General features: G+C 42.8%; 1 protein-coding gene across 7 annotated transcripts in view; it reads right to left on the bottom strand.

Annotated features, from left to right (window-relative positions):
* Window positions 1-2951: 2951 nt before the first annotated feature.
* Window positions 2952-13232, bottom strand: part of LOC119650646 (phosphatidylcholine:ceramide cholinephosphotransferase 1-like) — a 175956-nt gene continuing 165675 nt past the window's right edge. For 6 of the 7 annotated variants that reach the window (XM_038053576.1, XM_038053580.1, XM_038053579.1 and 3 more), the window contains 3 exons: window positions 11640-11818; window positions 11003-11053; window positions 2952-3745 (listed from right to left, as the gene is read on the bottom strand). In XM_038053576.1, coding sequence (XP_037909504.1) covers window positions 3590-3745; window positions 11003-11053; window positions 11640-11818 — 386 coding nt within the window. In that variant the 3' untranslated portion in view covers window positions 2952-3589. The remainder of the gene's footprint in view (window positions 3746-11002; window positions 11054-11639; window positions 11819-13232) is intronic. The other variant, XM_038053577.1, reaches the window with a different exon arrangement.

Genomic DNA, 13232 nt, shown 5'->3' on the forward strand with positions numbered 1-13232 from the left:
GTTGAACTTGAATGTATGCTTTGCAAGGGGAAAAGGGGCCTCGATTGTTGGCCGTTGCAGGCAGCAGCAGATGGCCAGTGTTTAGGAGAGCCTTGGATGCGGTAAGGAAAAAAGGTCGATACAAATGAACCAAAACCACTTCAAGCTAGCGCCGGCTGTGGTAGCTACTTACATCAAAGCAAGACAAAAACTGGAAGGAGGGAATCGTAAGCAGAATACGGTAGAATCTGCAGCCCAAACTACCAAAGTAACTCTCTCTCTCAGTAAAGTCAAGATGGTAGCAAAAGGACCTCAGAGTAATAAGCTTCCATCAGAATACCGCGAATCGAATGGGGAGGTTATTTAAGAAGCCTCGAAGAGAAAGAAGAGCAAAGCGCTTCGAAAACTGACAGAGAAGGCACCTCAAGAAAGACTAAACGTCGCAGCGTAAGCCAACGAGAAATTGGAGGAACCAACTTGGATGAGGATTGAAAACAAGAAAGAGCTTGAAAAGAGGGGCCGACCCGACTCCTTCGTTATTACTAGTAAAAGCAAGCTTACCTATTCGGAGATTTCATGCACAGTTAAAGCGGATTCTTCTTCGAAAGATCTCCAGGAGAACGTAACGCGTATCAGGCGAACGAAGAAAGAAAAATTATTGCTGGTACTTAAACGTAATGAAAATGTTACCATCAAGTTTAAGGATCTGGACGAGATCACCATCAAGGCTGAGTCATGCGAAGTTCTACGGTTTCAACTGGATTTACAATCTGTCAGCAAGGCAAATATTATAAGAATAAGCTTTTGGAGATACTCAAGTTCCGACGATAAACTTACCTCGGAATGCGATGGATATGGCTGCATAGGTTCTGGAGCGAATCCAGTTGGCTTATGACGCGATTGAAAACCAAATTTCTGATAGAATGATGAAATCAACGATTACCGCAAAGAATACTTAAATACGAGTAGGTAATGCGAAACCGCAGAAACAGCTCAGAATATAATGAGCTACACCAACTGCATAAGATTGTCAGAAAAAAACTCCAAACCTCCATCGCAAGGAGGAAAACCATGCATTTCCAGCAGCTCTGCAGAGAAGCTGACTCTGACCCTTGAGGTGGTGCATACAAGACAGTTATGTCATCAATCAAGGCAAAGCGTTGCTCACCGACTAGATGTCCTAAGTCGGTGAACGACATAAAAAACGTCCTATTCTCTCAAAATATTACTGACGGCCTTCTGAGCGTTCAAATCAACGCCGGTGAAGTACCATAGATAAAGGACGAAGATAGGAAATCTGGCGAAATCGGCTATTGAAGGAAATAAATGTTGTGCGATGGTAAACCTCGACGGGAAAAACGTCTTTGATTCGGCACGGTTGAAATAAATCATGGAAGAACTTGCCAGACTACCGCGACGTACTTTGGATGTATTGTTTTAGAGTCTCTAATAGAAAGGTGGCTTTGTTGCCACTCAGATGAGAGTCTTAAGGGGTATCATGAAAACCAAATCTTAAAAATTGCCCTACAACCGCGATAATGCACACACATCTGAAAAAGCAATGACTAAATTGAACAACCACAAATTCTCCTCAGACATGGCACCGAACGGTTAGAAGAGGTGATTACAAAGCAGGAGACTTTACTCAGAAGAAGAGTTCAAACAGGAAACAGAGGATTAGTAAACGACCAAAAGGCAGACCTAAACAACAGTGGTTTGATACGCTAGATGGGGATTTGAAAGCCTCTAGATTGCACCCAGGTCTGGCATTCGATAGAGTCAAATGGCGAAGCCGATCACGACGAGCCGACCCCGCTTGTGAACGGGACAAAGGCTGCAGAAAAAGAAGAAGAAGAGTTCATCCCAGTCATACTGATAATGTCTAGTTTTAGCTGTTTGGATGATAAAGGCAATAATTGCAAAGAATTGACTATGCCATTTCGACCTGTTCTACCAAACTAGAAACCAATTACAAAAGATTGGATTTAATTTCATGGAGAGCATCAAAACCAGTGCAACTGGGTTCATCAAATCTTTCCACCGAAATCCAACCGTCAAAACTGAAATTTCGTTTGTCAACAACATTTACCACGGCTCTAAGCTTGGGCATTAATACCTGCCCGAATAAGACAAATCAATCTATTATATTTTGAACATTTGGATCGTAACCTAGCTTATACCAGTATATTTAATTGCATTTTAAATTAATAAAATAATATTAAAAATTATAATCAAGTATTGAATATAATAACATAAAATTCAAAATGGTTTGTCATAGGGCCACATACGAATTGTAGAAATAAAAATAAGAAATCTTATTCTCTAATAAAAAAAGAGTATCTAAAGATAACATAGACAAAAATTAGCCAGAAAAAAACTCAAAATATTTTCCTTATTAATTCTTTTTCATTTTATTTTCAATACATATAAAAATAAAACTAGAAAAATCAACTATATCAAACAAAATATATGAATATATACAAATCATAACAAACATTCATTCAATCCATTGAACATGTCTCACAAGTGAAAAGAAAAGAACAAAACAAACGAAACACTTCCGTGAAGTGGAAATGGGTGAAAATCAGTTGTAAAAACACATGTGTAAACATATAATCTACTTTCCCCCGTTCTCAACTGTTGACATATCAAAACGTATGTTAGACAATTCTACGATGATTTATTATTATTTCTGTTTTTTTTTTTTACTTTATTCGAGTATAATTTTTAGATATTCTAGTTTATTTTTTCTCTGTTGTAAATATAGTTTGTCGCTTTGTACACAATATCCGTACATTTTTTTTTAAATGTCTTTTTGGCATAAATAAATGAAGAAAAATATTACGACCGTAAGGTTTCATAGAATATATATATGTTTCCTTTAACATTTCTTTAAAACTGTGTGCTTCCTCCTCTAGTTTAAAAACAACCAAAATACTAACAGCAATTTCCTCCTTCACTTAATATCAAAATTGAATTTGTTTCATGTTTTGTTTCCTATCAGCAACATACAAAAAATGCGCATCTCGAAGGACTCTATTAAATATTGTATTCCTAGTAGTAGACGGTGTACCTCTCCTGGTGTACCAGCAATTTGTTAACTATTCTTGAAGGTCTTGTATTTACCGAAAACAAGCAAATAGTCCTTGACGAAGTTCCTGGTGTTCTCGTTGCAGTTGCTCAGGCAGCTGCCGCTACTGTTCAGTTTCGAGTAACAAACATTGCTCCTGGCGCTCTCCAGGCGGGGACTGGCGTCGTCCTTGCGCTTGTCCTTGCCACGCCCAGCCCCGGGACCCGAACTGCCCTTACTTGCTATCCGCATTACATTCAAATTGCTATTTAAATTAAACCCTATACAACTAACTAACGTACGAATTTTACTTCTATAATAGTTTGTATCTTTTTCATTGATTTGTTGTTGCTGTTGCAGTTGAAATGTATCTGAATGATGGTGGCATTGTTGTTCCGGCATCAGGAGCTTGTAGTGGTTACGGTGGAATCTACGGTGATCTCTTATAAAATTGATATTCTTAAAAATGTGCTCGGTTGATGTGGCGGTGATGGTGGTGGATGTTGTTGATTCCATTAAAAGTCAGACTTTTGCGTTTTGTTAACTTTCACGATTCGGCAATTTGGAATGGAATTGTCGTGGCCAGGGTAGTGGCCATTCGTATTGTCTTGGTACTGGGCCGCGAACATTCTTCTCGAAATATTTGAAGTAGGTGTACCACCATTCGCGACCTATGTAATTGTTGCTGCCCGATTGCTGAAATAGAAAACGAATTTTCAGAATTAGTACTTGAAGGAAATTTGACATACATATGTCAATCTAAGATAGTACCTTTGCAATATATTTACGATATATGGAAGAAGGGTTACATTTTCTGGTCAATTACTCGCTACTATACATCCTAGGTGTTAATACCTTCTATTTTACAACTGTTTCCTAATGTTTTCAAGTAGCTAGCTACCTATGTTATAATGAAAATGCATGTTATGTAATAACACCTATAACCAACGACTATAATGAGTATCGCAACTACTGTGGCCCCACGTTGGGCGCCAATTCTATTACAATGAGAATCCAGCGTTCTAGCTCCTTGACAACAACACGGTCACCAAGGCTGTCAACCAATCAAACTCCCCTAACAGGTTTGCCAGTCGTGAACACTGACTACGCGAGATAATATATGGAACCGGCCGGCACGAATACTAGCAGTTCGGTGAGATATGGACCGGGGTTCTTGGTTCTCACATATTATCTCCCTGCAGGGCATACAGATTTAATCATGTGCCTTCACTCAGGAGCCAATCAAATAAAACCCAGCTGGGGTAAACTACTTTATTAGAGACGTGAAGTCTCGAGGCGAAGTGATGCTACCGAAGATTTTATTCGCAAAGGAGCTAAACTGCTAGACGGCCTTATAAGGGAGGGGACTAAATCACAAAAACTTAACGCGCGCGGGATGAACAGAAAAGGATTAGCTCTGAGCTGATTTTGGCATCCACGTGACGAGTGGCCACCGTCTTCCTTTCTTGTTTATGGGGGGTCAGTTGATATGATGACTCTGCAGCGGCCCACCCCTATCTAATCGACGTCCCCTGTCGCTTCCAATATAATCGGGGGAACCCTACGTTTTGTGAGGAATCTTCCCGGAATCGTAGACCTAAGTCCCTCCCAGACTAGGAATGGAGTGACGGCACCGCCATCCTCCCAACTTTGACTAGTCAGGTCGAGACTCAAAGTTACGATCCAAACCTACACAGACCCACAAAATGAACAAAACGCGTCAATGAATTCTGATTTTAATATGTTGAGTCAATAATTTAAGCTAACTCCTCGGCAAATATTTAAAAGGTGGAGTTCCTGAGTTTCGGATAGGGAAGTGAATGTACAAGGTCCATTCTACTTCTTTCTACATCCTCCACTCAGACTCCATTGACCTCGGCAATAGTTTCAACCGCCTATGCAGATGAATACGTTGAAGAGCCCTGTTTTGAGCATCGAACTCGAAATTACAAAAGGATGTTCACCTAGTGAACGAAATCCTCCTAAGTTCGTTTAGGCAACAGAGTATTCGTAAGCGATGGAAGCTTGGATCCTGATAAATTATATCACGCAGTTGGTGTTCACGGCTGGCAAATCTGTTAGGGGAGTTTGGTTCATTGACAGCCGCGGTAACTGTGTTGTTACCAAGGTGATGCACTGGACTCTCATCTTAACAGAATTGGCGCCCAACGTAGGTCCACAGTTGATGCGTACGTAACAGAGTTGGCGCCTAACGTGGGGCAAATGGAGCAACCAAGAAGGACTGCTCAAGCTAGTGTTGACTCTCATGTAGATGAAATTCCGGTGAGAGTGTACGAACCTCCAAGGAGGATGTGGAAGGCTGATGTAAGGTTAATCCTCGGGAAAAGAGAGATAGGAGGAGGGTTCGAGAGGAGGTTATTAACATCTCCAAGCGTGGCGAAGGGTCTTATGCTGACATTCTCAAGAGAGGGGAGGCAAACCCCGGATTTACCAATTTGGGAAATAATGTTAGCCGCATTAGGCGGTCTCAGAAAGGAGACCTTATGCTGGAGCTCAAGAAATCCAAGGATATAATGCCGTATGAATTCTTGAGTCAAATTGAAAACTTCTTGGGGCAGCATGTCGAAATCAGGGCTAGCAGACGGGAGATCTCTATAGCATGCAAGGATATAGATGAGCTTACCAGAAAGGGGAGGTACGCGATGTTTTGGGAAAAGATTTCGACGTCATTAGACTTGACGAACCAGCAGTAAAGACGCTACGAAAAGCCTACTGTGGGACACAAACCGCGATAATCAATCTACCAGTGGAGACAGCACACAAACTGTTGACAGCTGGGAAAGTAAAAAAGTAGGCTGCGTTATGTGTCGCCTTAGAGAGCATTTACCGCTGAAGCGGTGATTTAGATGCCTTGGCTTCGTTCATATCACGAAGGCATGTTCCTGTGCCGATGACATTTCGAAGCTATGCCGGAGATACGGAGCAGAGGGCATCGGAGACATCAGCAAGGACTGTGGAGCAAACCCAAATTGCCCACTATGCAAAGGAAAGGAGGAGGTGGACCATCGGCTCATTGCAGGCAGCAACAACTGCCCAGAATACAGAAGAGCCCTTAACACAAGTCGCAGATGAGGTACCACAGGGTTCGAAACAGTGTCCCTTCCTGCGGAATGTAATGTATAATAGAGTGCTTGTGCTTTTCATCTACGATAGTAGGCTTTGCCGATGACCTGGCTGTAGTTGTTGCAGCAGAGCACCCAGAGGGTGAGAGCGGTCAATTGCTGGCTAGAAAAGGAAGTTGTCTTAATTACGAACCATGGGAAAAAAACACCGCAAAGGTGGAAGTGAGTGTGTACATGGTCGTCTCTAAGTCGGCTATCAAGTACTTGGGCGTGATAATTAGCGCCAATCTGAATTTTACGGAGCGCCTAGAGTATTCATGTCAAAAGGCAGCTGGCACCACCACGATACTTGCAAGAATGTTGCCAGATGTTGGTGGGCCGAAACAGTGCTGAAGATTGCTTTTAACTGAGATGGTGCAATCCATTCTACTGTACGCGTCACTTGTATGGGCGGAGGCGCTCGCAAACTCTCAAAGATAGAAGCAGGCGGAAGGGTTTGCAGTGCCATTAGAACTATCTCAGATAGGGCAGCATTGACGACACGGAGAAACCAACTATCCCAACCCAGTTCCTCACGAGACACGGTGGTTGTTATAAGCAACATTTATACCGTTTTGGCCTGGATGATTCGCCAAATTACTGAGGGATGCAGAACATATGATGTTTCTCTACCCCATTTGGGGCCAGAGAGACCAGAAGTGGTTTTTAATGGGTGCGAGTCCCATACACTCCCGCTGTAGCCCCGGCGTGTGCGGGGGAGCTGGAACGGACGTGTCTTTTAACCTCCGTGTACTAAAAAAAACAACATACGTTGCAAATAGCGGCAATTTAATGCCCTGACCCAAGATGAGACAAATAGATTCATACTTTACATAGTGGAGCGTAGAGTTTATGAGCTTTTATAAAATCGCCAAAGATTCTGCTTACTTTGATCAATAGCCACCAATTTATCGTCAAGTCACTTGGTCATTTATAAACGTCTTTCATTACGAATGGCGTGCACCATGGGGGAGGCGATGGACCAACAAATGTTTTTAAGGGTATTGTTAAATCAAGTACCCGCACAGGGAGGGTTCAGTGTCACGATCCACATTCCAACATAAAACCTAACTATTTGTAAAACAGTGAATTTGCCTAACCTTCACTCGGGTTGAGATTGAATCGAAGCATTGCGAAAAGTGGAAACCTCAGACATACTTTGAGGAAAATGAAAAATCTGCAAAGAAACCTAAAGTTAGAAGTATCTAATTTGTTGTGAGGCGAAGTCAGGGAAACCCTTGAAAGTATTTTGCTAAAAGACGATTATAAGTTTGTGGTATATCTAAAAAGGGTACACGTGTATTTACTCTATCATCATTCAAAGGCAATTGCCTTAGCAGGGACGGAGTCGTGACGATAAACTGGGACACTCAGGATGACGAGAGAGATCTGTATCCACTTGCCAAAAACCGACACAAACGTACACTTTGCTTACCGACCGTCGCTTCCACAATAATGGCTGATATTTGGAGCAGTTTCACCTGTCAGCGCAACTGAAGTCGAGGGAGGGGTAAAACGAATGAAATCGGGGAAGGCAACAGGGCCTGACGACATCGCATCTGAGCGAAGAGTTAGGACCCAATACTGTGGTTCAATGAATTCAATAATCAGGTTATACAGGAAAGTAGAACACTATCTGACTGGCAAGAAAGTACTACAGTGCCAATATGGAATAACAAAGGTAGTCCAGCAGAATATTCCAATTACCCTTCGATCCGGTTACTTTCCCATACCATGAAGATTTTTGAACGCATTCTTGACAACCGTATTCTCGAAATCGTTGAAATAATTATGAATCAAGCCGGATTTGTCAAGAACTGCGGAACTACTGACGCAATACACGCTGTGCGGTTATTCGTGAAGAAACACCGCGAGAAGCATCGCAAGTAAAGTTCGAAGTGTGTTGGGTGTGTCAAAACTGCTTCCAGTCCTTTATTCAGCTGATGTTTCCTAGCGTCCAATAACAGAAATTATCTCGAGCAACTTGTCGGATGGAATGATCGCCTCATGCAGACAGTCTCAGATTGAATCTGAAAAAACTGAATTTTTTACGACCGATCCCCATCAAACAGGCACAATCACTGTCAGCGGCATTGACCTGTCTAGAACCGAGCGATTTGAATATCTATTTGATGGAGCTTGAGTATTTGCGGGCAGACCTTCACGGTCCACTAAGGCAATTTCTTTCAGGTTTCGGGATAGCTCCTCCCTCTTGGTTACCTTGGCACTCAGGATGGTTATTTGACCATCGCTTCAGTTCATTACAAATGGCACCCAACGTGGTGCACGAACCCACGACCCTGAGATTAAGAGTCTCATGCTCTATCAACTGAGCTAGTCGGGCGAAATCTAAAGCTAAATAATTTATTGTGGCTCTGGTATCGATCAGTCCTGAAACGCGCTCACCCAAGACTGTGACATCCCCATACGGGCGAATATCATTAGCAGGCTGGCTTTTGAGAACGGCAGAGTAGGAAAAACGACGGTTGCACATTATTCGTTGTCAAAATTGAAATAGGCGAAGGGTTGAGCGCTTTGGCTTCTTCGTCGCCATCTCAGCTACTCCGAAGATCCGTTCTCTGGCGGCTCGGTATTGTTGCATTCTTACGCGCACTGGCTTCAGAACCAGGAGCATCGGTTTTCTTGAAACAATGGGTGGTGGGGTAAAATCTGGGTATTATTATTATTCTGTTAAGGGAAAGTCGCACCGCGTCCTTGAAGAACTATTGTGCCCCTTTTACTGGTTATAGTGTACCTGTTGATCATAGTATCTCAAGCAGGCCAGTAACCGTTAGGAACTTTAGTATGTTCCCCACTTCCAGAAGTTTCAGCTTTGCATCTGGTATTAAGTGTTCTCCCAGATGTATCGACCTACTTTGCACAAGTGCTGGACACTGTCCCAGGACGTGCATAGAGGTTTCGTCCTCCTCCTCACAGAACCTGCAGGCAGTGTCCGTAGATATCCCTAGCTTCCCTAGGTGGTAGTTCAGCCGACAATGACCAGTGAGAATTCCCACTATGATTCGGAGGTTCTTTTTGGTGAGGTTTAAGCAATCCTTTGTGTGCATGGGTTCGTATCCCCCAATAAGCACCCTGGACTGCTCCATCCCTGGTAGGCCCGCCCAATATAGTTCCCTCAACCGTTTTGCTTCGTTTCTTAGATTTATAGCCATGAAACCGTTTCCGATTCCACAGAAGGGTTCTGGCCCGTATAAAGGCATCCCTGCTCCCTTCTTGGCTAGTTCATCCGCTGCCTCATTGCCTTCCAGCCCAGCATGGCCTGGAACCCAAAGTATCCAGACCTTGTTGGACGAGCCGAGTGTATTCAGTCTCTCAAGGCATTCCCATACCCAATCTGGGTAAGTCATCACTTCAGTATGAGATTTGGGGCGTTTAGTGTTGTGATGATTATTATTGAATTTTGTGACCCCTTTCTCCAGAGGAACGAACCCTGAAGCTGAAACAGAACCGACGCAATTCGGTCTCGGAACCTTGCCACTGAACAGCTTCCATCTCTGCGTTCCGAAAGTCAGAAGAATCTTGTTGGACCTTTTCGCTGGAGGTTTCTGCGGTGTCCAATTCCGACAGCTGGCTTTTTGGACCGGCCACCCCTACCATTTCACGCACGACCAGTTGGTCTTCCTGATTTTCAAACTTCTCTACGCATACTCGTAGATCACGAATAATGATTATCTAAATGGAGAAAATGGCCCGTATGATCTCGAGTCTCAAGTTACGATGGAGGGTTTCCACTAGTTGAGCCTCCTTAGGCGGTTGATGGAGTCTGGACACCAACCGACGGATGTTCTTACTTTGCGAAGGGTTCTCGATCTTCTTGAGTGAGAGTCAGAGTTCAAGACCTGCTACTGTGTCGCTTTCCTCGCCATCACCCCCTTCAACTCTTCCAGCTAGTTCGTCAGTTCGGTTTCGAGGAACGCTGTCCCCTGACAAAAATTTCCATGCCCTGAACTCGAGGGGCCTACGATATGATGGGTCCAAAGGGTCTTCGCCGATCGACAAGTTTCTTTTCAGGATCGAAGCTTCAGTATTTGCGGGTAGACCTTCATAGACCACTAAGCCAATAGCTTTTGCATCAACATGGGGTGGGGGGCGCGAAAAGGTAGATTAACCATGTTAAATCCAGGATGTATTCAATAAGAAAATTGATGGTGTTAGACCAGTCACCAAGCCGAAAAAATAATATATAATGGTGATAAGGCTCCATTAGTAAATACAAGGAATAAAGTTCGCCACAACTGAGTAAGGACGCGTCAATATAAAGTGTTGTGGAAGTCAGCGCACAAAACGATGGCAAGCGGGCAAGAATTATGTTAATAGTAAGATCGATATCGAAGATAGCCAAGACGTAGCGGATCGTAATTTTGCGAAAAAGCCCCCTGAAATGTAACTTTAATCATTACAGCAAATGTCCTTTCCCAAAAGTTGAAAAAAAAAACGCTTTAATAGAGGATCACAAACAGAATGAATTATGAATGCGTTTGGCGTAGGCCCTATGATTTTTTCGAGAATCTCCGCTTTATACTGCGTTATTTTCTAAATAAAGAACTATCTTTTATATAATATCTTCAGCCGTTATTTAGATGATGGCATGAGATGTGCTAGCCCATGGATATGTTTTACATTTCCACCAATTATGGCTACGAAAATGATGACGATTCCTAACTAATTTAAATGATACGCTTCGTGAAAATCATAAAACAAGCAAAACAACTTCAATTACGAAATGAAAAAAGATAAAATTCAAAAAAAATAGATAAATAATTAGAGATCCTTTTCTCATTTCTTTGAAAGTCTTTTCCCTAATACTGACCACAATCGTGCTGCACATCAATAATGGCCATTCTCTAAGTGTTCGTCGTTTCTGCAAAGAGAACGTACAACAATGTTTCACTGTAGCGAGGTCGGAAGTATCTTATTCTGTTTTTGATATTCTTTTTCTTATCTTTATCTAAATTCAGTTTATTTTTCAGATTATACAATGGATGTGAATAGTTTAGCGTTGCTTTGACTAATTCGCTTGTTAGGATTTTTATTGCATTTCCTATGGATCGTTTTCGACAAGGACACTTTTTTTTCGTCAGACGTCGATGGTTTTATAAGCAACGGAGCATGAAATAAAATTTATTCGCTCTAATTTTATGTACAGAGAAATGTTAGTAAGGTTTAAGTTGAAAGAGATACATTCGAATATGATGTTTATCTGGGTTTTAGTCATGTTCAACGAAAACTGGATGGATGATGCCATGGAGGTGAGATGGGTTGTTAAAAATGCACTTGAAGCGTGTAATGGATTTTTCGAAGTAATTTTTCAAAAACTGTTGGAACAGATGCTAACGAGGCCAACAGATAGATTGGACAAAAGAGATTATAGTAAAATTTTTAGATATAATTGTTGAAAAATTCAAGTCAATCTATCTTGTATGTAAACAAATGTGATTGTATCTTACCTTCAACAGGAAATGATTGTTGGCTAACGTGTGGTACGTCCAGAACAGGCGGGTTGTAACGTAGTAGGCAATAATTACATCGATCGTGTAGTGACCATGTGCAATTAACACAAATATCACACCTGCAAGCGCTGTTGCCCATGCGGTCCAATGTAGTAAATAAAATCGTCTTGGCGAGTCTATCAACACACGAAGAATTGAATTTTAATTAGTGAATTGTAGATACTGACTGCAACTGAAAGAATGGCGAATGAATGCCAAACAACTCTAATAGATAGAGATATTTCAAAATGTTTTCACTTAGAAGGATGACCTGAAAAGTTCCAGTTTAAATACACTTAAAACTTCTTAGGTTGAACGGCCTATTCAAATCTGAAGAGCCTTCTACGACATCAATAATAGTATGACCGATTGTTTAAGCAAATTCAACAATTAAACATTCCAAATGACTATAATTTGTGGAATTCCCTGACAATAGAATAGTATCTCATGGAATATATGTATCCATCTTTACTGTTCGTCTGTTTTATCAGAACGTTAGAGGTTTAAGAACCAAACTGGGGGCCTTCAATTTATCCGCGCTGGTTCAGCAACACCATGCCATCTGTATCTCCGGAACCTGGCTGGACGATGCCATATTAAACTCTGAGCTCCCCGAAGGGTACTCCACTTTCCGCTGTGACAGGGACCGGGATGCATTTCGTAAGTCCACCGGCGATGGGGTCCTAATTGCAATAAGAGATACACTCCCCGCCGAACCCGTCTTCTCCTCCTCTGGCATTCCTTTTAATTGTGTTTCTCTTCGTGTCTCCCGGCCCAACTTCCTCCCGTTCATTGTATCTTGTCTTCTCCTCGTCTGGCATTCCTTTTAATTGTGTTGCTCTTCGTGTCTCCCCGCCCAACTTCCTCCCGTTCATTGTATCTTGTGTTTATGTCTCCTGTGCTTGGCCTTCTTACCTGCATGAAGAATTGTTTGACAGTTTGTCTGAACTCCTTACTGTCAGATTCCCTTACCTCTCTTTCTTCCTTTGCGGAGATTTTAACCTCCCCATGCTCCACTGAGCTAGGTAGGATAGGAAGGTATCAGCGCCCGCTCCGAGGAGCCCAATTAGCGCTTTGGTGCGCCGTTTTGATGATTGTTGTTATGGGAGCAGGGAGGCAGAGTCCAGCCGGCTCGAATCTTCAGAGTCAGCCCGTAGCATTCACAACGGAAAGCAGCTCTCCAACTCTCCAGCTAGAAATCTCTCTGAGGTACCCAAAGCATGGTTTACCCAGTGTCCGCAGTCTGACTCTAGTCAGAGCTGGGCAATCGCAGAGAAAGTGCATGAGGGTTTCCCTTCCTTCTCCGCAGCTTCGACAACGCGAGTTGTAGAGTATGCCGAGCCTAGAGGCATGGTCCCCTACGGGCCAGTGCCCCGTGCAGACCGCCGTAATCTTGAATGCATTTGCACGCGTCTGACACAGGAGCTCTCGTGATCGGGCTATGTTATAAGCGAGTCAAATTCTCCTTGACTTGGCACAGCTTGTAAGCGTTCGCTATCTCAGGCCCGCGGCTGCTAGGTAGTACGAGTAGACTCGGCCCCCGACAGCCGC

The sequence above is a fragment of the Hermetia illucens genome, chromosome 3 (genome assembly GCF_905115235.1).
Source record: "Hermetia illucens chromosome 3, iHerIll2.2.curated.20191125, whole genome shotgun sequence".
NCBI lineage: Eukaryota > Metazoa > Arthropoda > Insecta > Diptera > Stratiomyidae > Hermetia > Hermetia illucens.